At 42.6% G+C, this 27,858-nt stretch overlaps 3 protein-coding genes and 1 pseudogene across 4 annotated transcripts; 2 read left to right on the top strand and 2 right to left on the bottom strand.

Moving 5' to 3' along the window:
- The first annotated feature begins 1,586 nt into the window (after positions 1 to 1,586).
- Positions 1,587 to 5,009, top strand: LOC144383658 (histone H4). Its single transcript, XM_078082116.1, has one exon. It carries the CDS (start codon positions 1,587 to 1,589, stop codon positions 1,896 to 1,898), a length of 312 nt encoding a protein of 103 aa, XP_077938242.1. The 3' UTR covers positions 1,899 to 5,009.
- Positions 5,010 to 8,564: 3,555 nt separating this feature from the next.
- On the top strand, positions 8,565 to 10,111 carry LOC120809820 (histone H1 pseudogene; annotated as a pseudogene). The gene has a single exon (XR_013451080.1). The product of XR_013451080.1 is annotated as a histone H1 pseudogene (transcript).
- A 264-nt stretch (positions 10,112 to 10,375) lies between these two features.
- LOC144383660 (histone H3-like) lies at positions 10,376 to 10,948 on the bottom strand. Its single transcript, XM_078082118.1, has one exon. The coding sequence runs from the start codon at positions 10,916 to 10,918 to the stop codon at positions 10,508 to 10,510; it is 411 nt and encodes a 136-aa protein (XP_077938244.1). The 5' UTR covers positions 10,919 to 10,948; the 3' UTR covers positions 10,376 to 10,507.
- A 3,178-nt stretch (positions 10,949 to 14,126) lies between these two features.
- Positions 14,127 to 21,564, bottom strand: tgm2l (transglutaminase 2, like). The gene is made up of 15 exons (XM_078082117.1): positions 21,497 to 21,564; positions 20,492 to 20,662; positions 19,577 to 19,807; positions 19,032 to 19,150; positions 18,476 to 18,604; positions 17,856 to 18,027; positions 17,159 to 17,300; positions 16,970 to 17,073; positions 16,631 to 16,773; positions 16,442 to 16,541; positions 16,182 to 16,324; positions 15,914 to 16,043; positions 15,642 to 15,802; positions 15,330 to 15,466; positions 14,127 to 14,950 (listed from the first exon to the last, which is right to left on the bottom strand). Exons 2-15 carry the CDS (start codon positions 20,652 to 20,654, stop codon positions 14,761 to 14,763), a joined length of 2,064 nt encoding a protein of 687 aa, XP_077938243.1. The 5' UTR covers positions 20,655 to 20,662; positions 21,497 to 21,564; the 3' UTR covers positions 14,127 to 14,760.
- Between the last annotated feature and the right edge of the window lie 6,294 nt (positions 21,565 to 27,858).

The following is a 27,858-nucleotide window of genomic DNA, read 5'->3' on the forward strand; positions in this document are numbered from 1 at the left end:
GACGCGTATGTCAGCTATTTTCTTGGTGAAGTAGTTGACAAAGTCTCCCGGAAGAAGGGTGGAGGGGGGAGGAGGGGTAGGGGGTTCGAGGAGATTGGAGAAGATCGAGAAGAGTTTTTTGGGGTTGAAATTAAGCAGCACTCACTTCAACCTGAGGTCAAAACTGACAGACTTGAGTCTGGAGGAATTTCTAATGGGAGAACTGGGGATGTTTTTTGCTCTTGGCAAGAGTCTCAAAGTCTAAAGTTTTAGTTGACAAGGCCAGTCTGAGTTCATGCTCAATGTCCAGTCTATTCCGGTGTTTAGTCTTCAGCTGAACCAGAGCTAGAGAGATAGGTAGTGCTGAAGGCGAGGGGAGGATACTCGCTGATCACGCTGCTGCACCAGAACTTGGAGAGGCTTACCTCCATGAATTTTTTTAGCGTACGGTCACATGACAGCTTCGTCAGCTGACTCTCCGTTGCTTGGCAATGTGACACTTTCTATGTCGATTCCAAACGGGTCACGTATCCAGTCATCATCCCTCGTCATCCCTCTGTTTCTCGGGAAAGTAGTCATTAAACCGCTCCAGAAGTTTATTCAGATGCGTCGTGATTGTTTTCTCCATTACATTCTTGTCTGCCGTGCCAGAATGGTTTGACCCAACCTGGCAGACGCTGCTAAAAACATTGACGGACGAGCCGGCAAAAAACAAAGACGCTTCGCTGCATTAAAAAAGTCCCTTCAAAATAAAATCACAGGATGAATTTTATTTTTATTTATTTTTTTATTCTAAAATCTATTCTATTTATTTTCCCAGGCAAAGGCCCGCGACCCATTAAAAACGGGTGCCCATTGCTTTAAGAACATGTTTGAGCACAGCTGCATATACATACACTACACTAGTGGGTCGCGACCCACCAGTTGAGAATCACTGCGTTAAAGGGCAATGCAATATTTCCTCTTTCTGCACAGTTCGATCCCACGTACACAAACTGACGCATGTAAGAATGTGAACTATGTGACCCAAGCCAAGAGGAAGTGTATAATTTTCAGTAGAAATTTCGGACTGTGACTGAAGTATGTGTGAACAGGACCTCTCTGAGTACTCTTGTACAGTAAATGAAATATTTTTACTGTACAGATTTCTCAAAAGTAAAAGTCTATATTTGTATGATCTGAAAGCTAATATGACAGGCCTTGAAATCCTATTAAAGCTATTTTCTTAATAATTCCAATGACTGATGTACTGTGTTCAGGACATCTCTGACTGCTCTTATGCTGAAAAGGAAACATTTCTACTCAACAAATATACTCCTTCTGTAATAAAAGTTGTACATTTAAATGTTTAGAAAGTCAATATTTTAGCTTTCATAAAAAAATGTCTTAATCTTTCCAGACAATTGATTAATTAATTTATGTATATACAGCTGTGCTCAAACATGTTCCTAAAGCAATGGGCGCCAATCATTCCGTCTAGTTCAGCAGGGGGCGCTACAGCACAATGTTCAAGCTCCGCCTGTGTCTCCTATCACGTCCTCATACCTGGTTTAAATTATTGCGAACTCGCGCTTCGTTTTCATCTGGCATCAAACCAGCTTAGCAACATGAGCGGAAGAGGAAAGGGAGGAAAAGGACTCGGCAAAGGAGGCGCCAAGCGTCACCGTAAAGTCCTCCGTGATAACATCCAGGGGATCACCAAGCCCGCTATCCGCCGTCTGGCTCGCCGCGGTGGAGTGAAGCGCATCTCCGGTCTGATCTACGAGGAGACACGCGGTGTACTGAAGGTCTTCCTGGAGAACGTGATCCGCGATGCCGTCACCTACACCGAGCACGCAAAGAGAAAGACTGTGACCGCCATGGATGTGGTCTATGCTCTGAAAAGACAGGGACGCACCCTGTACGGCTTCGGAGGATAAACACCCACACCTTTTACCAAAACCCAAACGGTCCTTTTAAGGGCCACGCACTCACTCTGAAGAGGTAGTTTCCTGTCGAAAATACACCTCTAAATGATAAATTACTTACAGGTGAAAATACGTGAATGGACATGACGTCATCAAAACAAATTCTTGAACAAAATTATATAAATCAATCTATTAGTGATAACGTTATGACGCTTTGTCACACGTGGGCCGAAGCCTCGTGGTGCTTTGTTTGCGCTACTGAGCCTTCAAGTGCACAAATTGTAGTTTTAGTTACCGTGGTAACTAAATTACTTGATGTGAGAAGCATTGAATTGAATAATTGAACGTTTGTGATGCGCAATACATAACTTGTATGGTTCCTGTCTTTATGATACAATGGCGGGTTCAAAAGGGCAAGTGGAAACAAATTGGGGAGAGGGTTGTGATGTGAAAAAAAATAACATTCAAGGATTGAACCATCAACCTTGCAATTACTGTGCAACCCTCTCTACCCATTGACAGCCAAATATGAATGGACCTTTGGGAAGTGAATAAAGTGTAACAATATTTATTAAATACAAGTTTAATCCGCCCAACATAAACTCTGACATTACAAGCATTGAACTACACCTGGATGATCCATGCACCACATGGCGGCCAAACCCGCTTAAATCACACAGCACTGCACACCTGTGTACACGGCAAATCACTGCAAAACCAACTAACCCAAGAAATGTAGGGAAAGTGTAGTTAGTCCGCTCTTGCATCTGTATCATACAGGGAACAAAATACAATGGAGCAGGAACGGACTAACTACGGAAAACAAAATCAAAACTAATAAAGGACAGCAGGTAGCGGGATGATGACTGCAAAAAAAGAATACAAAATCACCACCAGCAAAGAATTTTAATTCATACTCTAAAAATACTTAAAAGCACAACATACCAGTCATTCATTCTGCCACTTCCCCTTTTATAGGGGCACAGCCTTGAATTCAGAGCGCCGCCCTATGATGCCACCTGCTACAACAGGGCACAGATGAAGCCGGGGTACATAGAAAAGTCACAGCAAGTTTATACAAGTTAGGATACACTGTTTTAATGTTCTTCCCAATACTCCAGGGGGTTCTCCAAACGTCCAAGGTTTGGTCCACCTTGGTTGGTCTCCTTGTTGTCACGTAGGGCTCTATAATGCCTCAGTATAGATGTGTTATTGTTGTATCCAAGCCCCTTGAACACAACATAAAAAATGTAGATTGACAAAATTGGGTCGCCTCACAGCAAGAAGGTCCTGGGTTCGACTCCGCCCAGTGGCCTTTCTGTGTGCAAAGACATGAGTCCAAAGACATGCTCTGGGGATCAGGTTGATTGGTGACTCTAAATTGCCCGTAGGTGTGTGGATGTGAGTGTGAATGGCTGCGGTTGGTTGGCGACCAATCCAGAGTGCACCCCGTATCGTCCAAAGCTGGCTGGGATAGACTCCAGCCCCCCCACGACCCTGTGTGCAGGACAAGCGGTTTGGAGATGGATGGATAGAATGACAAAATAAAGTTCTAATAGCTTATGAACAGGATAGAGTAGTTTATTTTGAGTTTTAAGCCCTCACATACAAATCTGTTGACGATATAAAATAAATAGATGGGTAAATTTGGGTGTTGCAGCTCTATGGAGACAGACAATGGACAAGAATATAATAAATAAGAAGAACATTTGTATATTATTTATATGTACGTATATACATATAGCTAAAATATTGTTTAAGCAATAAAATACATCTTATTTGAATAAACGTTGTTTTCACGTCTCAACATGAAGGTGAAGGACAACACGCTGAAGTCTGAAGAACCACCTCACTAGGCGCAGGGGCAACAGCTCCAGCAGGGGACCCCAAACTTCCCTTTCCCGGGCCACATCTACCAGCTCTGACTGGGAGATCCCAAGGCGTTCCCAGGCCAGTGCAGAGATATAATCTCTCCACCTAGTCCTGAGTCTTCCCCGAGGCCTCTTCACAGCTGGCCGTGCCTGGAACACCTCCCTAGGGAGGCGCCCAGGGGGCATCCTCACCAGATGCCCAAACCACCTCAACTGGCTCCTTTCGACGCAAAAGAGCAGCGGCTCTACTCACGAATGGCTGAGCTTCTCACCCTATCTTCAAGGGAGACGCCAGCCACTATGATGAGGAAACTCATTTTGGCCGCTTGTACCCGTGACCTAGTTCTTTCGGTCATGACCCATCCTTCATGACCATAGGTGAGGGTAGGAACGAAGATTGACCGGTAGATCGAGAGCTTTGCCTTCCGGCTCAGCTCTCTTTTCGTCACAACGGTGCGGTAAAGCGAGTGCAATACCGCCCCCGCTGCTCCGATTCTCCGGCCAAACTCACACTCCATCTTCCCCTCACTTGTTAACAAGACCCCGAGGTATTTGAACTCCTTCACATGGGGTGAGGACACATTCCCTACCTGGAGTAGGCAATCCATCGATTTCCTGCGGAGAACCATGGCCTCAGATTTAGAGGTGCTAATCCTCATCCAGACCGCTTCACACTCGACTGCAAAACGCTCCAGTGAGAGTTGGAGGTCACAGACAGAAGATGCCATCAGGACCACATCATCTGCAAAAAGCAGCGATGAGATCCGCAGCCCCCCGAACTGTAGACCCTCCTCCCCCCGACTACACCTTGATATCCTGTCCAGGAAAACCACAAACAAGATTTGTGACAAGGCGCAGCCCTGGCGAAGGCCAACCCCCACCGGAAACGCCTTTGACTTACTGCCGAGCACCCAAACACAGCTCTCGCTTTGGGCGTACAAGGATTGGATGACCCCAAGCAAGGACCCCCTCACCCCGTACTCCTGCAGCACCTCCCACAGTTTCTCTCAGGGGACCCGGTCATACACCTTCTCCACAAAACACATGTAGACTGGATGAGGATACTCCTAAGCCCCCTCCATGATCCTCGAAAGAGTAAAGAGCTGGTCCATTGTTCCACGACCAGGACGAAAACCGCATTGTTCCTCTTCAATCCTTGGTTCGACTATCGGCCGAACCCTCCTTTCCAGCACCTTGGAGTAGACTTTACCCGGGAGGCTGATACCCCTGTAATTGGCACACACTCTCTGGTCCCCCTTTTTGAAGAGGGGTACCACCACCCACTCTTTTGGCACTGTCCCAAACTTCCACACAATGTTGAAGAGGCGTGTCATCCAAGACAACCCCCCAACACCCATTGCTTTTAGCATCTCTGGACGGATCTCATCAATCCCCGGGGCTTTGCCACTGCGGAGTTGTTTGACTACCTCAGTGACCTCCACCAGGCCAATTGACGATGATCCCTCCTCCGCCTCCAGCTCCGCCTCTACCAAAGAGGGCGTAGTAGTTGGATTCAGGAGTTCCTCAAACCGCCTTCCACTGCCCGATAACCTCCTCAGTCGTGGTCAACAGGGTCCCATCCTTACTGTACACAGCTTGGATGGTTCCCCGTTTCCCCCTCCTGAGGTGCCGGATGGTCTTCCAGAAGCACTTTGGTGCCGACCGAAAGTCCTTCTCCATAGTTACCCCAAACTCCTCCCATACTCGCTGCTTTGCCTCCATCACGGATGAGGCTGCTGCCCTTCGAGCCTGTCGGTACACTGCAATTGCCTCCGGAGTCCCACCGGATATCATAACCCGGAAGGCCTCCTTCTTCAGTCGGATGGCTTCCCTGACCACCGGTGTCCACCACGGGGTTCGAGGGTTACCGCCCCTTGATGCACCTAAAACCTTGAGGCCGCGGCTTCAGCAATGGAGGTTTTGAACATACACCACTCTGGTTCAATGTCCCCTACCTCCACAGGAATGTGAGAGAAGCTCCGCCGGAGGTGTGAGTTGAAAATCTTTTGGACCGGGGCCTCCTCCCGACATTCCCAGTTCACCCTCACTACACGCTTGGGTTTACCGGGTCTGTCCCGAGTCTTCCCCCTTCCTCTGACCCAGCTCACAACCAGATGGTGATCAGTTGACAGCTCTCCCCCTCTCTTTACCCGAGTGTCCAGAACATGCGGCCTCAGATCAGACGATACGATTACAAAATCGATCATTGATCTTCGGCCTAGGGTGCTCTGGTACCAAGTACACTTATGAACATCCTTATGTTTGAACATGGTGTTTGTTATGGACAATCATGACTGGCACAGAAGTCCAGTAACTAACACCCGCTCGGGTTCTGATCATGGAGTCCATTCCTCCCAATCACGCCTCTCCAGTTATCTCCATCGTCGTCCACGTGCGCATTGAAGTCTCCCAGTAGGACAATGGAGTCCCCTACTGGAGCCCCATGCAGGACTCCATTCAGGGTCTCCAAAAAGGCAGAATACTCCGAGCTGCTGTTTGGTGCATATGCACAGACAACAGTCAGAGTTTTCCCCCCCACCACCCGAAGGCGTAGGGAGGCGACCCTTTTGTCCACCGGGGTAAACTCCAATGTAGCAGCACTCAGCCGAAGACTTATGAGTATCCCCACACCCGCCTGGCGCCTCACACCATGGGCCACTCCGGAGAAGAATAGAGTCCATCCCCTATCCAGGAGTGTGGTTCCAGAGCCGAGGCTGTGCGTAGAGGTAAGCCCCACCAGATCCAACTGATAACGCTCCACCTCCCGCACAAGCTCCGGCTCCTTCCTCCCCAGAGAGGTTACGTTCCACGTCCCCAGAGCCAGCATCTGCCACCCAGGTCTGTTCCGCCTAGACCCCCCACTGTCACTGCCACCCTTGTAGCAGCGCACCCCACCCCATCGGTTTCCCCCACAGGTGGTGAGCCCATGGGGAGTAGAGTCTTGGGCTGCCGCGTCACTCCTTCGGGCTGTGCCCGGCCGGGCTCAGCGGTAAACCAGGCCACCAGACGCTCGCTGTCGGGCCCTCCATCTGGGCCTGGCTCCAAATGGAGAAAGGGGGCCTTTCCAAAACTGTTTAGTTGACCCAAGGTGGCAAAATTCCTCCTTTGAGTGGAATAGTGTGCATTTACTGCTGCACTTTTATACAAAGGTTGGAACAAGTGGTAACATTTTGTTATCAGACAGAGGTTGATGCAACACAACTCAAAACAACGTCGCAAACGCGTGATGATCACTCATGCATCTTCAATTGCTTGAAAGGAGTGACGTTTTATTAACTCTACTTGGATGGAACCGGTTAAGCTGTCTTGTTACCTGCATAATGGTATATGAGAGCACTTATTTAAAGCGTTTGTCCCGTTCTTAATGCAATATTGTGGCCGCCAAAACCAACGTTTAGAATCAGAATCAAAATTTAAATAATTTATTGCCAAGTTGGACATACAAGGAATTTGTCACCACGGATGGTGCATACATTAGACAATGAGACTAAAAGACAAATGAACATATTAGATTTAAAAAAGAATTTTGAATATAAAATATAAAAATATTATGGAATAAAAATAATGTGCTCAGGGAAACAGATAACATTACACTCCCAGTACACTTGTGTAGAGTATGTGAAAGTGTCAAGTGTAGTTAAATATGACCTCAGCGTCCAGCCAGATGGAAGAGACAGTTTTGTCGAAGGTGAGAAAAAGTTGATCTTGAGTTGTATTTTGTACTTGAGGCCTTTTGCTGTTATCTGTTGGAGAAGGAGCAGTGGATGGTCTGATATGCACAGTTAATTAATCCATTTAAATCAGATTAACAGGGTAATCCACAATGTGAATCTGTGTGCATACCTCCTGGTTACTGATTGGTGGAGCCACCGCAGCCACAAAACACTGATTGGAGAGTCACACACAATTATACAGCGTAGATTAAGAACAATTTAGATAAATTTATATGTTCAACAAAATTTAGTTTTAGGTATTTTACAATGATATATATAACATATTTCTGATTATTCCAGCGGCAGAATACAAGATGTGGGCAACTTTGACTCTTTCAAAAAACTCAAGAAGGACATAAAAGGAGATGAACCTTCACTACACTCTTGGTTGAAAGTAAATATTTTTGAGAATTTGCATAGTAATAAGAATTACGATTACTACTAAAAAAGATGAATGATGACAATGCTGGAATTTGTAGCAATTATCTAGATGTAATTTTGCATATCTGCCAACTTCATTAATCAGCACACAAATCAGTATTACAATAAAAGGTAACATACGTTTTTTCTGTATGATGTTTAATAGAACAAACAATGTATAATATAACTCTCTGTAGAAGACATGTCCACAGTGATCAGATCTGATAGCATGTATGAATGAACTGCACCTTAAGCCTCCCCATCATCAGTGTGTTTGCTGCTCCCAGAATAATACCAGTTTATTAAAGAATGATAAATATCTGATGGTTGTTTTTATATTGAGACTTTGAACAAACATGTTGATCAGTTGCAAAACAACCTTTGATGGAGATATGATGCATTTTAAATACTTTTAAGAGAGAAATGAGTGGTAAAAGCCTCTGATCAGTGCTGTCCACGGCACCGAGTAGGTTAGGTTTGGAGGCTCCTTAAACAAAACGCATCGATCATCAGAGCTCTACGTGACCTGAACATGAAGAGAAATTAGTCCGCTATCGGCTCCTCCACCTTCAGCCTTCTCAACTCGATGCACATTTAGTTTTTAGTCTTTAATCAGTGGAGAGAAAACACAAGTGACTCGACTTTCAGACTACACGAGGAGCTCCGGGCTGGGTTGAGTCTCTACGGTTCTCATGGTGCGTTTAAGTGTAGTCCGCTGCTTTGAGCTCTTCATCAGTCTCACACTCTCGAGTCCTCGACGATACAAACGCACAACAACGTGACAAAATGACAGAAGTAGCCCCAGCCGCCGCTGCCGCGCCCAAAGCAGCCAAGAAGAAGGTGTCCAAGCCGAAGAAGGTCGGTCCCAGCGTCTCTGACCTCATTGTGAAAACTGTCGCCGCATCCAAGGAGCGGAGCGGCGTGTCTGCTGCCGCCGTCAAGAAGGCTCTGACCGCCGGAGGATACGATGTGGACAAGAACAAGGCCCGCGTCAAGACCGCCATCAAGAGCCTGGTGGCCAAGGGGACTCTGGTCCAGATCAAGGGGATCGGGGCCTCTGGCTCCTTCAAGATGAGCAAGACGACCACCGACAAACCGGCAAAGGAAGCCGCTCCTAAAGCCAAAAAGCCCGCAGCGAAGAAACCCGCAGCGGCCAAAAAGCCAAAAGCAGCCGCAGTGAAGAAAGTTGTAGCCGCTAAGAAGTCACCGAAGAAGGCCAAGAAACCCGCAGCGGCCAAGAAGGTGGCCAAGAGTCCCAGGAAGGTAGCAAAGAGCCCCAAAAAGGTGGCCAAGAGCCCCAAGAAGGTGGTGAAAAAGGCCCCTGCAGCCAAGAAAGCTCCAGTGAAGACGGCTGCCAAGCCCAAAGCCAAGAAAGCAGCACCCAAGAAGAAGTAAACCGATATCAGTCTGAAGAACCAACACTTCTATAAAAGGCTCTTTTAAGAGCCACCCAATCCATCTTAAAGAGCTTTTCTGTTTATTTCTACATTTTAACATATATAGATCAAAGATATTAGTTGTGTGATGCAGCTTATAAATGTGCACTTTGTAAATATATGAACTCTGTTGGTTCCAGACAGATTGACTACATGAACATTAATGTGACACTTTCATCGGGCTCATTTCAGTCTGAAAAACAAACACTCTTTTAAGAGGCACACAATCCATCCTAAAAGAGCCTTGTCATTATTACTGTGCTAATAATTGTGCTGTATATAATTATACAGCACAATTGAAAATGTATGGCTACATTATATGTGAGAATCAACTCATCTGTCTGTTCAAAATCACAGGAACCTGATAACTGAGCTGCAAAGCTTCATGTGTAGACAGGAGGGCAAAAAAGATTATAAAAAAGTAAAGATGTAATGAAATGCATCATTATACTTTTGCACATGCAAATAGTACAAGTATGTCAACAATTCCTCAACGCATTTTTAATCACAAGGCTCACACTGATGGGAAACAAAACATCTTTGCATCCATTTTATTTTGATGATTTTTGGGCGTCAGTCAGCTAGCATGACCTATTGAACATTTTATAAAGACATCTGATGTTACTTACATATCAGAGACGACCACCCGCAGATCATATACATAGATATACAAAAGCAACCAAATGTTGTTTAGATTCCAGATTTTGGCCCATCGTAATAAGTACTAACATTTTTTAAATACAGAAAATTAACTTTTAATTCAATAAAGCATGAATAACACCCAATAACATCAGCATCTAAATTCATTTAATTCATGCCCTTTATACATTCTTTAAGGTAATTACTGTCCCGTTTTAGAAATGTTAAAAACAAATCAGAAAAAAGTTTTTAAATTAAGTGTGTGGCTATTTTAATGTAAAGCAGGTAAGGCAAAAATAGCAATCAAGCATGAAGGCAACGGTGTTTCACAGCAACATACTGGACATAAGTTAAAATATCTTTGAATCCATAATTTAAATACAGTGGCTCGCTTAGTTAAGAAGTGCTCGAGTTATTTAATCAAAGTGATTACTTGAAAGTAAAAAAAGATGTTCATGTTAAACATAAGCACCAGGAAGTGGAATTCAGAGGTAGTGAGGTGGCTCTTAAAAGAGCCGTTGTTGAGAGTAGAATCAGGGTGTTTAAGCTCGTTCCCCGCCGATGCGACGGGCCAGCTGGATGTCTTTGGGCATGATGGTGACCCTCTTGGCGTGGATGGCGCACAGGTTGGTGTCCTCGAACAGGCCCACCAGGTAAGCCTCGCTGGACTCCTGCAGAGCCATAACGGCGGAGCTCTGGAAGCGCAGGTCGGTCTTAAAGTCCTGAGCGATTTCTCTCACCAGACGCTGGAAGGGCAGCTTGCGGATCAGCAACTCCGTGGACTTCGGGTAGCGACGGATCTCTCTCAGAGCCACGGTACGAGGCCTGTAACGGTGAGGCTTCTTCACGCCGCCGGTGGCAGGGGCGCTCTTACGGGCAGCCTTGGTGGCCAGCTGCTTCCTGGGGGCTTTGCCTCTGGTGGACTTACGGGCGGTCTGCTTGGTTCGTGCCATGATAGACTCGTCTCGCTCTGGTCAAGAGAAGTGAACTTTCAGAGGAGACACGCGGCTCTTAAATTGTGGACCGGCTGAGGAGCGGTGACGCTAATTCAGACCTCCGGTCCCTGATTGGTGGAGGACTCCTCCTGACGCTCAGCCGCAATTTTTTTTTTATGATTAACTTTGACGAACCTTGAATCCCATCTTTCTTTCTGAAAAGAACATTCTCTGTATACCATATTCGTTTTATCTCAGATATCAAATCCCTGTCGGCTCGTTATGTTTTTATTTGATAGGTTTCATTTTGGAATGGTTCATAATCCATACCTTTTATCAAATTGAGATGTCATTGGTTCTTCTCCACGGTGACAAGCTTGAGCATGCGGTTGGCAGAAACCTCTAATGGTGAATCTATACCATATATTTTCCATTCATTGGGTTTAAAAAGTGGTTTAAAAATCTAATGAGATTTTGACATATTGATGAACAAGTTATGTCCAGGGAGACTTGAGGTTCTGGGCCATTATACGTTTTTTGCTATGACGGTGCATCAGATTTTTTAAAATTGTTTTATTTTATGGATAATTTGCTGATCAGTTTTTGTTTCTCTGCATCCATCAGGTTTTCAAGTTCAATAACGTATTGCATTCGTCTCCAGATATTTTCAACTATGAGCCAAATCAAAGCAAAGATTTAAAAGCTTCAGAACCAATTTTACAATATTGACTATCCAGCAAATTGAAAGACCAGTCATTTGAAATCTCAACATTTCTTTTTTAACATTAATAAACACAAAATCTCTTTATGTAAGGTAAATACAATTATTGTAGGCTATTGAAATCCCATGAAACAAAAACTTTGTAAAGTTTCCATTTTTCCATTTTTGTTGTGGTACGTAACAACTCCAACATACTGCAGCTCTCCAAGGAAGGCCGAAAACAGTCAACCAAAATCTCTAATTCCCTTTGGAACATCTATGTATTTATTATACATATTTAAATTCAATCAATTTGATAATAATTACTTTGACCAAATTAGTGTGTATGTAATTGATTGAGTGTCGTTCGACACCAAAAAAGGTTTTGTAAGACATATTTTAAAAATCCATTAGTCTTTTTTTACCCACAAAGCAATGCACTGGACCTCAAGAGTCTGGTCACATCAACATTGCTGCTTTACTCTGAGACTTCAGACATATGTTGAGCAATTACCAGAAGTCCTATTTAATTCATTGTTGTAAAATATGAAACGGAGTGCAGCAGAGAACTGGGTTTAGGGCAGTTCATGTTTTCCGATGAGTAATCTCATGTTGTTTCTTCAGACCCCCAGAGAGTCTGAGGGTCAGAAGAAACAACATTTTGCATGAATCTTGCATTACTTAATTTCCACTTCCTTGTTGAGGTGCTATCTATTTCATGAATTCTATTCTCACTTTAATGTAATGAACAGAGGTCAAGTACAAAGTCCAAAGAGAGGCATTGTGGGAACCGGTCTGTCTGGTGTCGTTTCTGTGGCTTCCATCTCAAGGACTTCTTTTCAATACAACACATCCATACAACACATTTTCATTCATCTGCTCCACCCGTTTTCACCCAAAATGTATCACCAGAATCATCAAATCACCAAAAGATAAAGATAGAGCAACACTTTCATGAGTTTCTAATGGAGGCCCTAAAATGCTGTGAGAATATTTCATATGGGAAAGGCTTAGTTAGGGTTCTGTTTCCTGTGAATGTGTCGATATAAAGAGCTTCTAAAATGTGTGTTTATGTCTATGCTTCTGTTCTGTTTGTGTGTGTGTGTATACGAGATTATGTGGTGTACCTCCTTGATGAGAGTCTGCTGCAAGAATGTTATGAATAAGGATTTATTTTAGATTCCTTAAAGGTCACTAGGAGTGTAATAGATGTGGGGATCGGAGATTACATCAGAAGCCTTTCCCTCTCTCTCTTTCTCTTCACACACATCTGTGAGAACGGGTTGAAGATGCCCGTGTCCCTCAGGCCTAGTTGGCTTGTGTGAATTGTCACAGCGGTGTGACAGCAGGAGACTTGGTGGCTTCTGCTGGATCAGGAAATCCGTTCGTTGGACAAAGTTAAGCTGGATGAGAGGTGAGAGGATGTAACCAAACCACACAATCAAAGGCTTGTTCCTTGCAGAAGACACTTCTCTCACGAGTACGTTCAATCTCTGTCGATGAAGGCAACACATATTCTTCAAACCGCTACGAGTGAACTACTAAAGTCAAATTTAGCTACACAATTTTTAACTTTATCCATCTTTAACTGTCTGTGTACAGTTTTCAATTATGTTGCAAAAAGACATCCCATCGCCTCGTTCCGTCACTGTTAGAGTAATAACATCTCATCAAGTGAATACCAGTAAAAGCATGTGTCATACAAACTCAAACCCACAATTAATATACATTTAATTATCATTACAATTAATTTGTATAAAATAATTGTTTTCCTCAAATATTATTTTGACAAATAATAGGCTTAAAATAGGGAAATAATGAATTAACAAACATAACATGACATTTTGTTGGGGGGGGGAATCAGATACCTTTTAACAAGAGGGATAAACGAGTGAACTACTAAAGTCAAATTTAGCTACACAATTTTTAACTTTATCCATCTTTAACTGTCTGTGTACAGTTTTCAATTATGTTGCAAAAAGACATCCCATCGCCTCGTTTCGTCATTGTCACAGTAATAACATCTCATCAAGTGAATACTATGAAAAGATTTGTGTTAAGGTTGATGAGGACAGGATCCAAAAGCAGAACCGGGGACAAAGTCTTGTGGTCAACAAACGAAAATCTTTATTTCTCAAGAGGCTCGTGAGGAGAAGGTCGAGAAGTGCAGGATCCGGAGCGAAGGCTGCGAAGGCTGCGAAGGCTGCGAAGGCTGCGAAGGCTGCGAAGGCTGCGAAGGCTGCGAAGGCTGCGAAGGCTGCGAAGGCTGCGAAGGCTGCGAAGGCTGCGAAGGCTGCGAAGGCTGCGAAGGCTGCGAAGGCTGCGTGAGCGTGGCCTCGACAAGAGGTAATGATCCGACGAGGAGGCCTGGGAGACAGCAGGCTATAACTCATGTCGGATTGCTGATTGGCCACAGGTGCGGGTAGTGAGAGCGCTCCTCTTGGTCGCCCCACCCAGCCTGAAAACACAGCAGCGCCAGCCAGCACCCAGGATCAAAATATACAACACTAAATAAAGGCCCAGAAATCCTAATCACCACAATTTGTCTTTATTGAAAGCATGTGTCATAAAAACTCAAACCCACAATGAATATATATTTCATTATCAATAGGATTCATTTGTATAAAATAGGATTAAAATCTGAAAATCCGACAAAATTCAACAAGCTCAATAAACAAACCACTGAGGCCCCTGGTATTTGTAATTCCAATATGAAGAACTAAATAGTTGTTAAGCTGATTTGAAGAAGATAACAAAGATAGAAGGAAACTGGGTAAATCAGTTTAAGTAAGGAATGAAGAACTGAAAATGCACAGAGGAGGAACATACAAATAAAGCATTTCCTTATAGTGGCAGTCATAATAACTGTTTCAAATGTTCCCATCAGACAGCTTTTCTTATAAACTGTAACATTCCTTAGTGTGCAAGTTCACAGTGACCCCTGAGGACCCATCAATCATTTAAATTTACTGTGAGGAACTTTTGGCTGGAAAGGAAAGTGTCGCAATTGAATACCAGCGAGTCTACATGATTTTCATGAGTATACGTGACCATCAGCAAGAAGTATTATATTTTGAAATATCATATTTCAACAGTAATGTTAATGCTCATTATTGGTGTTTCGGCCCTAGCCAACCCACCACAGAGACGCGTGGCTCCGTCATCTCAAAGATTTTCCATCATATTTATTAATTATACGGCGGTATTTCCTGTGGACAACCACAGTGGCGACTCCCTTCACGTCCTTCAGCCTGTTTGAGTCAAAGTCCACAATGAGCGTCCTCACCCCACGACGCATGGGTGAGAAAGAGAGGCTGACAGACACCTTCTGGCCGGGTAATATATCATCACTAAAAAAAAGAGAGTTATGGATGAATGCTTTGGTTTTATATTATTGTTTTAATCTGTTGCTATTGCATTACATGTTTCCCAGGAGAGCATGACGATGGAGGCAGTTGCTGCTTAGTTGTTTATTTCATTTTGAAAGTTATTATACAACAAGACCCACTGCTTGAAAACTGCTAGTTTTGCTACAAAAACTACTTCCCAACTTCAAATACACATTTATCAACCATTGTGCTTCCGGAATTTTAACATTGACTTCAAAGTTTTTGGAGACCAGGCCTAATTTTTCCTTTCATGTTGAATGTTTAAATATTGAAACCAGACTTAATGCCAGCCAATTCTTTGCACATGCACTGCAGTGAAGGTGGCTATCTCAGTACTCACCTAAGACGGACCTCAGCGGCAATGAGCAGGCCGGCGCCTTCCACAGTGAACACACCACCGACAAGAGGAACTGGGAGGGGATTGGTGAAGGTAATGAACGCTTTTGCTGTTTCGGATTCAACAGCCTTCCCAGGCACCTGTAAAATAAACAGATGTTTGATCAGGGTACAAATCCAGACCAAGGGTTCTTCTATTCAGGGAAAGTGTTCCAAAAGTTCCTAAATATAGCGACATCACACACACACATTTTAAACCTTATAAACGCTTTGATGACCCAACTATGACCTCTGGGCGTGTTCAGAGTGTTTTCACCTGTACGAGGACCTCAGGCATGCTCAGTGGGATGTTGGCCACGGTCATGATGGGGTCGCTGTCTCCTGAAGACTCTAAGAAGGCTCTAACCTTGATCAGATGATGCTCGGACACACAATGAGCGTAGTTGTCATAGTGCAGACGCAGCACTTCCCTGTGGGCTGAACAAACGCAAGAATAGTTTTACATGGGAAAATTGTAAAAGTGAGACGGTGAGTGACAAACACAGCATCAAGATTGTTTAAGTGTGCTTCTTAATTTGAGCTACTAACCTTTGTGAGCTGGCACGGTCACAGTGACTTTTTGTCTCTTGCACTCCCCGTGGTGGATAGAATTGTAAGTCGCCGCAGAGACGTGTACAGTCAGCTGAGCTTGAACCTCCCTGCCGCCTTCATTCTTCACCTGCAGAAAGAATGGATTCATGATTAACTGGAAGTATCGCACAATGTTTATAGATTCGCAAAGAATTCAGTGTGAAACATTGTTAACGTAACCATTTCTTCCATCCTTTCATTCAGCTACATTCTGAGCACGACATACCTCAACAAATACATCAAAGTCTGTCCCAAATACAGGCTCGGCATGCTTGATGGACAGCTTCAGTCCTGGTTCTGTGTTGTCATTGATCAGCTCTGAGTACGGGCGTCCCGCCTTCTCATACACCTTTCTCTCCTTCATAGAGCCTGTGGAAAATATGTTGGTCAATGACAACTCATCCTAATGATGAGCCTAGACAGATGACTCTGATCATGATTTTACATAATAAACGGTGGAAGTAAAAAAAAAGGGTTACGACTAACCCTCAGGATATTTGTAGTGTAGAGTGACGTCTTCTCTCTGGTTCCCATAAACACTTTTGGTGCTGATATTCCTCCCCACAGTGGAGTGATCCACTTTGATCTGTAACATTATCAACAATCATCATTAGAACTGTTCTTTAAAAAAAAAACGTGAAGATGCTTTTTAACTTAAGCACATGTGCACATCACCTTCTGTCGTTGGCCATTGCCCTGAATTATCCAATGGATAGTGTCAGCATTCACCTCGGCGAAAATAAATGGAGCGTCGTACTTTACGGTGAGATTTCCTTCCTTGATGGCCGTCACTGGACACGGACCGCAGCAAAACTCGCCTAAAGGCAGGAGATTTTTGTTTAAACCGTCTTCAAAAATTGTATTTAATATTCAGGGTGATCTTAAATATCATAACACGTGACAATCCTTTTAAAGTTTAAAGTACATTGCTGAATTTTTTATGCGGATTCAGTGGCCTAATGTTAAGTATAGAGAGGTGAATAACAGAGACTAGGTTAAGAATCAGGAACGTACCATCACTCAGTTCTTGAGGGGTTGGGTCCAAAACCTGCCAGCCGTCATTTCCTTTGGGAAGATCCCTTCTCCTCATCCAAGACTCAACCCAGCAGTGGAAGTTCCTACATTTGCAAGGAAATGAATGGAAGACAGAATTCATTGCAAAAGATGATGTGATGTTTTCTAATACATTGCGTGTGGTCGTACCAGGTACTGTCTGCCTTGTTTCTGTTGTCAACTCTCTCCAGTTTTTCATTTAGCAGGATGTCGACGGAGAGGTTCCCATCGACATCGTGAGCTGAGTTAAAGTTGGTGATGTGGCGTGTTGGGATTCCCAAACAACGCAACACTGTGAAGAGATAGACAGATTAGACTGGGACAACTAATTATCTTTTTCCTACCTACAGTACATTCCTTTCCACTAATGCTTTACTCTTTTACATTTGTCTGAGCAAATTGGCTTTAGTCTGTTGATACTAAGGTTCAGAAGACACAAAGTATTTAAGACACAGTTAATGCTACAATATGTGCAACAGCTACTGGGGGGGCAATTTCACAGGACTGTGCAGCTGCACAACTGGGACTGAAATAAAAGATCTTATGACAACATATCAATGAACTTGTGCTATTTGCACACATTTTAATGAGACAGTATATATATATATATATATATATATATATATATATATATATATATATATATATATATATATATATATATATATATATATATATATATATATATATATATATATCTTTCCAAATTGTGTCAGTCTCCTTATCTCCTTAACTGTGGAGAAGAAAGCAAATAAGTGTATTTCCCAAAATATTGTTTTAAATACATGCCCAATACAGTCATGGGCATTGTTCAATCATACAGCATCAAATTCTGGGGCAGACTTACCTGTACAGGCGACGGCAGCAAACACCCAGCACTGGCCATATTTGACCGTCCCCGCCTTGCTCCACTTTTGGAGGATCGGCACGCTGCCGGTCCATTTGGTCGGTGCGACTCCCTCAGTGTACGGCTCATGCCAACGACCAGTCAGCACACCCCTGTCACCATTAGAGTTCACCTGGACGGATGAAAACGACAGCTGTGTATCACTGCATGAAGCAAAAGTTCAAATTACAGGAATTGTCACGTTTGTTACTGACAATATTTAAGATCATTTGACACTGAAAAAGAGAGGTAAGTGACTTGGTAAGTAACTCCTCTTTAGGGTCGTATTATTCTGTTTTGCTGGTATATTTGGTCAGGAGCTACTGTCCTGAGTTGTAGAAAAACAAGGGCCCAGGGTGTACCCTGTCTATCGCCTGAAGTTGGCTGGGATAGACTCCAACCCCCCTGCAAACCTGTGTGCAGGATAAGCGGTTTGACGATGGATGGATGCATGGATGGATACTGGATCGGATCAGTGTACAAGTATTGTATGTGTTCCCACTCTGACAACGAAATGTCTTTTATTGTACTGTTGTTAAAAATGTGGTGTGGTTTCAGCAGAGAGTAAAAGAGATCGTCACCATCGCAGTGATTATCCGGCTGACATAGACAGGGTCAGATCTGAGGTTGATGTCCACCTCTGAGTTTTTGAGGGCCTCCTTGGAGTTGTTCAGGACTTCAAAACAGATGTCCATCACATAGTCCTCAAACTGAGAGCGAGTAGCAGGGAGGTGGAAAGAAGGCATGAAAGAAATTAAAAGACAGGTATGGTTGGTTGTTGAAGATTACAGCAGAAACCTTTTTTAAAACAAATCTCAAATCACATTTATGTCCCGTTAGTCAGTTTGTGTCTCTAGCCAGCTCCCTGTCTATCTTTCTGCCCTCTTCTCAGTTGGTCTTTATTCTCTGCGAGCTTTGACAGAACAGGGCCTTGTTTGTGTGGTTTGGTTACATTTTCTCACCTCCCGCCCAGAAGTTTCCTCCGTCCAACAAACACAGATCCTGATCCAGCTGAAGCCTCTGCTGTCACAATGCTGTGACAATTCACAGAGGCCCACTACTGGCCTGACAGACACAGACATACTCAAGCCTTTCAACAAGTGTATATAAGTGTGTGTGTGAGAGAGAGAGAGCTACCTGTCCATAACTCCAGGGAGTACTGTTAATCCCCTCACTGGACCCCACGTAAATTACTCCACTTTCATTCATAACGTACTCCTGGAGCAGTTTCTCATCAGGGAGGTAGACCGCGTCATCTGGTGCACAAACACACAGTTATATACAAACACCGAAAATCATTTTTGCAACACGTTCAAAGGACGTTCATTTGCAAAATGAATTATTTCAACATTTTGAACATTTGAGTGGCTGAATCAGAAAAGTATAACACTGACACAACGCTGCGTGAGAATCTCCATAATTTTGGGATTTAATAATGCCGGTGAAGATGAATGCTCAAATGGGTTGAAAGGTGACGACCTGTCATGCGGATCATGTCTTTGTCATGGGTGCGCCATGTTAGGATATGAAAATGAAAACCCTTGCTGAATGTCAATTATGTTTTTAGTTATATTAACTGACTCAAGGCACATTTATAGATACCCTAAGGACAAACAAAAAACATGAAGAGCAGCATGGTGATGTTCAAAAGCTGAAGTGTGACAATGTTTTTTTTATTTTACCTTTGCACCAAGGGTTGAAAAGAAGGTGAAACCTTGTGTTATCGGTCTTGTCAATAGTGCGTCCGTCCGGTGACATCATCAACATAGTCAGACGGTACTGGCCAATGATTGCGTCCGGTGGACTGTGCAGCGTCAGCAGCATTTCATCCTGCGCTCCCTGCTGGCTGAACCACCACTCGGCTCCGACTTCACGCTCCTTCTGAACCTTGATCTCCACCTCATCATTCTGACCTGGAGAGACATGAGAAACGTTGTTATACCTTTAATTCGGCGTTGTAATGTTTAGGATTAGTGGTCTGCGTCGGACAAGGTAGGGAAATCTACCCTGTCACAGATTAAATGCAGGATTCAAGACAATATGAAATGATGACAACAAGCTTGTGTAGCCTGAACCTGTGTAGCTAGTTCCTCTGTAGCTTCACTGCACCTCAAAGAAATAGTAAAAATGCATTCTCTGGACTACACATTATCTTTGACAGGCACAAGTAAGGCTTCACACGGTATGAACCAGGTTAAATGTAGCACAGAACAGGGACAGCTGCTATTGTAATGTATTTTTAATACACATAATTTAATTGCATTACAGAAGGTATTGGCCATTTCCTTTCACCTTGGAAGTGTCGGTGATAGCGGTAAGTGTTAAACGTGTTTTAATCATCATCAGCCTCATTTTTCTGCTGTACATATGGCATGGTGGAAATCACTTGGAATGAAGTCATACACTCTCGTCCAGAGGCCAAACTGCAGTTAGATGGATTTATTGGACTTCAGCATTAAGATCATATGTGTCAAAATTAATAAAATCTTTCTGAATAAGTACTGTATATCTACAGTTGTTGAATAGTTTTCTTGGAACTAGCATCCGAAACCCATCAATCATCCCCCCCACTGTCTCTTCAGTGAGGCTGTACTTACCAATGTGCAGAACCAGTTCCAGGTGGTGGTCAGGAGGAAGAGTCTCAGAGCACTGCACAGTTATGGAGAACGGTTGACCCCTGCGGACAATCAGGCGCTCCCTATCGATCTCCTTGGTGCGATGAGCCAAGTTGTTTTCACGACACCTCAGATTTACGTCCATAATCAAACCTAAAAGAGACAGGAGTTTGCTTGTGGTGGGCCGACTTTTTGCTAAGTAAAATTTAGGAGGCGATAGAAGAGTTTCACATCGGTTGTGACCTACTCAGTTGCACTGTGGTTGAACTTGAGTAGTAAGTTGTTGCTTTCAATTTACATTTGTTCACTTTAAAGAGACAAACAATTAGACATTTTAGGAAATACACTGATTCAACTTTTTACCAAGAGTTGGATAGGAGGATCATTACAACACTGTACAGTAAATAATATGAAGGACATCCCAGCATTTTCTGTTTATTGAATTTTTTGTAAAAGTGTCAAAAACAAGGTACAAAGGTTCAAAGTAAAATCAATAAATATCCTAAACTGGGGGAACTAAATGTGATTGAATGATCAATGTAACTCAATGTATGTATTGTGCCATTATGGTAAGCCAAAAGCAAACAAATAACACCTATATTCTTTTTTTATAGGTCCGATCACTGTCTTAGCCAGACTTTTGCTTCCTGCAGGAATTAGGATGGGTCATATCACACCCGAGTGTCGAGTCAAGCATCAGCACATTTTTCACACACGTATAAATCTCCCACACAGTTTGTAATACAGTTTGCAGAGAGAGAGGAATCGAGAGTTCTAGCCAAAAAAACAAGCAAACTCAAATGCATTATGGATATATATATATATATATATATATATATATAGAGAGAGAGAGAGAGAGAGAGAGAGAGAGAGAGAGAGAGAGAGAAGGATATATATATATAGAGAGAGAGAGACAGAGAGAGAGAGAGAGATAGAGAGATATAGATAAATGTATATATAAAGCGATAAAGAGATACGATCACTTACCCCTGAAGTTTGCTATAGTTTCTTCCTATACACAAGTTTCTTCAGGCGTCTTGACACTCTTGTTTTGTCCATCCAAGGCTTGTATTTATACTCATACATTGTCCCTCCCACCTCTCTCACACCCACTCACCCTAAAAGAGTCACTCCACCACTCACTTGTGACAAAGTAGTTAACGCTCTACTATTCAGGTACATATCTGAGTACTTCCTCCATATTAACTTATTATTAGTTTATGGAAATATTTTATTTTACACGCTCACATAATTTGTAGAATCAGTCCATGAAGTGTTGTGTGTAGCTGTTCTACTCTAACACTCAAGTGATTCATGTTCAAGTGATTATGCAATATGGCTGATGACCTTTTGTTTCATAAATGTTTCCTGATTCCTGATTAAAATACTGTATGTACAAATAATTCTACACAGTTTTATATATATATAAGAAAGAACTAGAGCTAACTGCCTATGGTCATCAGAAGTGCACGGGCTCACAAAAGGAAAGTTACAGTACCGGTATTTGCTCCGGAGCTGCATCTGTCCAGCTGTTTATTGTGTGCAGGTGAGTGAGTGTTGACAGGAGTTTATTTTATGTTTGATTTAGGCCAAATGGATAAAGTGTTTTTTTAAATTGTTTGTCTTATTGAATACTTGCTAGTCAAGAATATACTCATCAAATTCTAGACGTTTCAAACATCATGCCTACTTATTTACTCCTAAATCCTGAACATAAGCCCAATAATAGTAAGTAAAAAATTCCAAACTCAATGCAAAATTCCTCAATCAGCAAATGATGAAGATGAAGATGTGTAAAGTAAATGAAGATGCCACAGATAAAAAAGCACTTTCAAGACAATAATCCCTTTTTATTCAGAATTTATTTGATCTCTAAACTTGTAGATCACAGCACATGTTAACATTCTCTTTCGTTAGAGTGTATGACACATCTTTAGAGATTGTTTTAATGCATGCAGTTCAGGGGAGATCTCCAGAAATTCGATTTTTGGATCATTTGTATTTACTCATGTATCAAACAATTTACATGTTATCACTATTAGTTTTCATTTGATCCCAATACATGAGTGTTTGATTTGACCTGTGTTGAGTCTTCTGGGCTTGACTCCCAAAAGGAGAAATAATTATCAAATCATTTTTTTGACTCGTCAATTTCCAAAACAGCTATAATACCTAAATTACTTGTTTATTGTTCTTATTATTAGGTGTAGGATATTAGAAATAAACTGACGACCCGGTTCATAAAATTAATAAAATGCATATAGTGTACACCAGATACAGTACAGCCATGATTCTGAAACTGTGTAATCAATAAAGTAATGACAATATTGTAAAACCACTGTAATTATGCAACTTTAATAGAATAATACCAATGGACAGTTATGATTGTATTTGATGTAATGTTATCAACTGGAATGCATGCATGTAATACTTGCGCAACAACTAATATTGACTAAGGGCCATTCAAAATCCGAGTTACATTGAACTCACCAGAAGACAACTACCAGAGGTGTGGACACTAACTTTCACACCTTTAAGCATTGTTATAAATACCTGTAGGGCAACAATTGTTCTCGAGTTCGCTGGTGGAGACAACAAACGGGCACTAGGGATGGTCAAAAGTCTGACCTGGGGCCTGTTGGTTGCTAAGACCAGCGGCTCCTCAGCTGAGATGTTCTTTTTACCACAACACCATCTCTTTTATTAAATACATTTGATTTTAACCTTTAGATCTGCGATGACCTCTGTCCGTCCGGCGTTTCTTCATTTTTGAACACAACATAGGTGTTGAGTGGGATTCGACTGTTTGTGTTACTCAAGGGTTTACTGCATGGTGTGATATCTCAGCGCCCTCAGATACATTTTGATAGCTGGATTGTTTAGCGCAGAGCAGGAAACAGGGAGATGTTGTGACCCAGTTTGTGACTGATAGAAGAACCAACACACTCACAATGAGCTCAGTTCGAGAAATACCATAGATGACAAACAAGGCCACACAGTCCACACATATGCAGACATTGAATGGTGAGGATTCTCAATATAGTGCTATAATGGCGACCTATACTGGCACACACTCGCTTTCACTGAAAAAAGGCATGTACCTGCCACTTGTTGGTGAATGACTCGCTAAAGATAGAGATTCACATTACCTCACTATGGTGGTTCCCTATGAAACAACTCCCTAGAATTCCTGTCTGCATTATAAAAACGTTTATCATTGTACGCCCATGAACTCTACAAACTCATATTGAACCATCATACAACTTTCGTTCCCCAATTCTTTCAAGAACATGTCTCCTTTTTGAAGTTGGGTTTATAATATCTATAGATACATTTAATAGTGACAGATTGGACTTCATGATTGGAAATCAAACAGAACAGCAAAAGTTCTGTTGAACATCTGCCTGTTAGAAAGTTCATCCGGTAAAAGGTGGGATTGTCATGTTTCGGGAAAACGGGGTAATTGACCTCAGCATCCGGCCCTCCCCCAATCACACCAAAGTGAAAGTTCGTTAAAGAGCAATGCAATACTTCCTCTTTCTGCACAATTCTATCCCACGCACACAAACTGACGCACACAAGAATGTGAACTATGTGACCCAAGCCAAGAGGAAGTGTTTAATTTTCAGTAGAAAGTTCAGACTGTGACTGAAGTATGTGTGGACAGGATTTCTCTGAGTAGTCTTGTACAGTAAATGAAATATTTTTACTGTACAGATTTCTCCAAAGTAAAAGACCCATATTACATGTTCAAAAAGATTAGTTCTCAATAATTGACCTGCGATAAAAACATGTGTTAGGGAGCTCTCTGACTACTCTTGTACAGAAAAGAAAATAGTTTTACTGTAGAGATTTAGAGATTTTTCAAAAGTAAAAGTCTATATTTGTATGATCTAAATGCTAATATGCCAGGCTTTGAAACCCTTTTAAAGCTGTTTTCTCAATAATTCCAATGATTGATGTACGTGTTTTCTCAATAATTCCAATGACTGATGTACGTGTGTTCAGGACATCTCTGACTGCACTTATGCTGAAAAGGAAATATTTCTACTCTACAAATATACTCCTTCTGTAATAAAAGTTGTACATTTAAATGTTTAGAAAGTCAATATTTGAGCTTTTATAAAACTACTTTTCTTAATCTTTCCAGACAATTAATTTATGTATATACAGCTGTGCTCAAACATACTTAAAGCAATGCTAATATTTGGTTACATGTCCCTTTAGCATTTTGAGCCATTAGAAGTATGGGCTCCAATCATTCCGTCTAGTTCAGCAGGGGGCACTACAGCACCATGTTCAAGCTCCGCCTGTGTCTCCTATCACGTCCTCATACCCGGTTTAAATCATTGCGAACTCGCGCTTCTTCTTCATCTGGCACCAAACCAACCAGTGAACATGAGCGGAAGAGGAAAGGGAGGAAAAGGACTCGGCAAAGGAGGCGCCAAGCGTCACCGTAAAGTCCTCCGTGATAACATCCAGGGGATCACCAAGCCCGCTATCCGCCGTCTGGCTCGCCGCGGCGGAGTGAAGCGCATCTCCGGTCTGATCTACGAGGAGACACGCGGTGTGCTGAAGGTCTTCCTGGAGAACGTGATCCGCGATGCCGTCACCTACACCGAGCACGCCAAGAGAAAGACTGTGACCGCCATGGATGTGGTCTATGCTCTGAAGAGACAGGGACGCACCCTGTACGGCTTCGGAGGATAAACGCCGACTTCTGTCACCAACAATAAAAAGGTTCTTCTAAGGGCCACGCACTCACTCGAAGAGCTGATATCCATTGATATCCTTCCTGAGTAAACTGGTAGTGATGGCAAAGTGAAGCTTTCCAGCCAATTATATCGGAAAAAGGGTCATTCAATTCATCGCAAACTCTGATTACCTCTGCTGTTAAACTTGTAGTGCAAATATTTCGAATAGCATACCAGTATATTTTGGCCCAATCTGATTGTAAAAAGTTGAACCAATAAATAGTTTTATTCATATAGGAATCCATGTATTGTTTTTCATCTTTGAATTGTGTCCTTATTTGTGTATTTCAATTCTCTGTACATTGGAAAGAAGTGGAACAAACACTTATCTATCTTATTTATCTTTCTTTCTGTATGTTTGTGATCATACTAGCAGAGTACTATCAAACCGACGAGCCTGAACCCTGTTTTGAGCCAATTTGAATCAAATCGAAGCGGTACCAACACTATAAACTGGTATGATGATGATGTCCCCATTAGTAGTAGAGGGACTAGTGAAAGAGTATGCAATTACGTTTTAAAAATCACTAGATACATATGGACTCATTCCAGCTGAGGCGGTGAAAGGGGCCTATTCTGTATTAAAGCCTAAAATTGCCTCTCCCTCAGAATATTATAGGATGTAAGATATACTGACTTTTGAGTCATATTCAAAGGCAGAGCTACTGAATATATAAAAGAGCGTTGATATTCTTAATTAAAATATAAAAGATACAAGGAGTAACATGTTTATGTATGCAGATGACATTTTATTGCTGATCAGGGACCTGACATCAATTCCAAAGGTCTTTTCTACAATTGACATCTTCTCAAAAATATACGGCTTAAAAATAAATTGTTACAAATCAATGCTTGCCATGGGGCAGATTATGGGGAAAAAGGTACATAACTCTGGGCTACGATCAGATAGTTGTACGTATAACTACAGGGCCATAAGGAATGAATGTCCGCAGAGGAAGACCACGCCTTACCTGCCACCGAGTGATGCAGGTGTTGAGTAGGCTAGAGCGGTGGTGTCAAACTCAATCACCACGGGCAAAAAATAAAAAAATGCCATAAAAGTTAAGTTACCCGATACTTATGATACCACAATTCAATCCAACACCACTGGCATGTCTCCTCTGCGATCTCCTGCTGTGAGCAGAATATAGTTGGGTTGGGCGACGTCATATGTATGTCCGGTTGTAGGTCCCCCAGCAGTCTAAGCCTATAGCAGCTTAACTAAGGGCTGGTCCGGGCTAACCTGAGCCAGCCCTAACTATAAGCAAAATCAAAGAGGAAAGTTTTAAGCTTTGCTTTAAAAGAGCTGACCGAATCTGCCCCCCGGACTGAAAGTGGTAGCTGGTTCCACAAAAGAGGAGTCTAGTAAACGGAAGGCTCTGGCCCCCATCCTACTTTTTAAAACCATAGGAACAACAAGTAACCCAGCATCTATGGAGCGCAGCTGCCTTGTAGGGCAATACAGTGTTACAAGCTCTATAAGATACGACGGTGCCTCACCAGCAAGTGCCTTGTAGGTGAGGAGAAGTACCTTAAAATCTATTCTTGAACAGGGACCCAGTGCAGAGAAGTTAATACACGAGTAATATGATCCCTTTTCTTAGTTCTTACTCGTTAATACACATGCTGCAATATTCTGAATCAACTGGAGAGGCTCAATATTTACAAGAGCAGCCTGCTAACAAATAATTACAGTAATCCAGTCTGGAATGACAACAGACTAATTTATCTGCATCACTTTGAGACAGGAAGTTCCTGATTTTTGATATGTTACGTAGATGAAAAAAGACCACCCTTGAAGTCTTCTTTATATGAGAGTTGAAGGTCATATCCTGGTCGAAGAGAACTCCTTACGGTGCTGCTGGGTACCAGAGACATTCCATCCATAAAAACTGTATCACGTGACAGCTGGCTTCGAAGGCGCTCTAGGCCTATCAAGATAACTTCCGCTTTTTCTGAGTTTAGCATCAGGTCAAGTTGCTGGTCATCCAAGTTTTGATGTCTCCAAGACATTCTTGAAGTCTAACTAGCTGGTCGGTCTCTTCTGGTTTGATTGACAGGTACAGTTGAGTATCGTCTGCATAACAATGGAAGTTTATGCAGTGTTTCCTGATAAGATCACCCAGAGGAATCATAATGTTAGGAACTAACATCATGATTACTTATTGGCCAATCTGCCTCAGACTTCCAGAGAAAACTCGGTCCTGATTCTTTTCAAATTCGCGCAGTGTAATCTCGAGACCATAGGCTCTAAAAATTGCATTTTGCCGGATGAAATTCCAAACTATTTGTGTAGGGAGCATTTTTTCAAAACCACCATTTGCCATGAAAATTGAAGTTGTTTTAACACAACCACACGTTATCTAATCTGCTCCATATTTCTCATATAGCATGAACTTCTCACCCTGTAGACTGTCACGGTTCTCCCTGGGTCACGTCACTTCCTGCCTTGTCCCGTCAGTCCCCTGTGATTGTCTGTCATGTCATGACAATCACCAATCACCTGCACCTCCCTAGTGTATTTAATTCATGTGTGTCTGTTGTCACTTGTCGCGTCCCTTTCACCTGTCCACGTTCTCGGTTCCTGTCTCCGTT

This window comes from Gasterosteus aculeatus, chromosome X (assembly GCF_964276395.1).
Source record: "Gasterosteus aculeatus chromosome X, fGasAcu3.hap1.1, whole genome shotgun sequence".
NCBI classification, from domain to species: domain Eukaryota; kingdom Metazoa; phylum Chordata; class Actinopteri; order Perciformes; family Gasterosteidae; genus Gasterosteus; species Gasterosteus aculeatus.

Excerpts from the sequence above, each read along its gene's own strand:
- tgm2l (XM_078082117.1), bottom strand. The coding sequence starts at position 20,654 with ATGGACGTAAATCTGAGGTGTCGTGAAAACAACTTGGCTCATCGCACC. Across the intron at positions 17,074-17,158 it reads AACAAGGCAGACAGTACCTG|GAACTTCCACTGCTGGGTTG; the intron begins GTACGACCACAC and ends TTGCAAATGTAG. Across the intron at positions 16,325-16,441 it reads ACACTACAAATATCCTGAGG|GCTCTATGAAGGAGAGAAAG; the intron begins GTTAGTCGTAAC and ends TATTTTCCACAG.
- LOC144383658 (XM_078082116.1), top strand. The coding sequence starts at position 1,587 with ATGAGCGGAAGAGGAAAGGGAGGAAAAGGACTCGGCAAAGGAGGCGCC.
- LOC144383660 (XM_078082118.1), bottom strand. The coding sequence starts at position 10,918 with ATGGCACGAACCAAGCAGACCGCCCGTAAGTCCACCAGAGGCAAAGCC.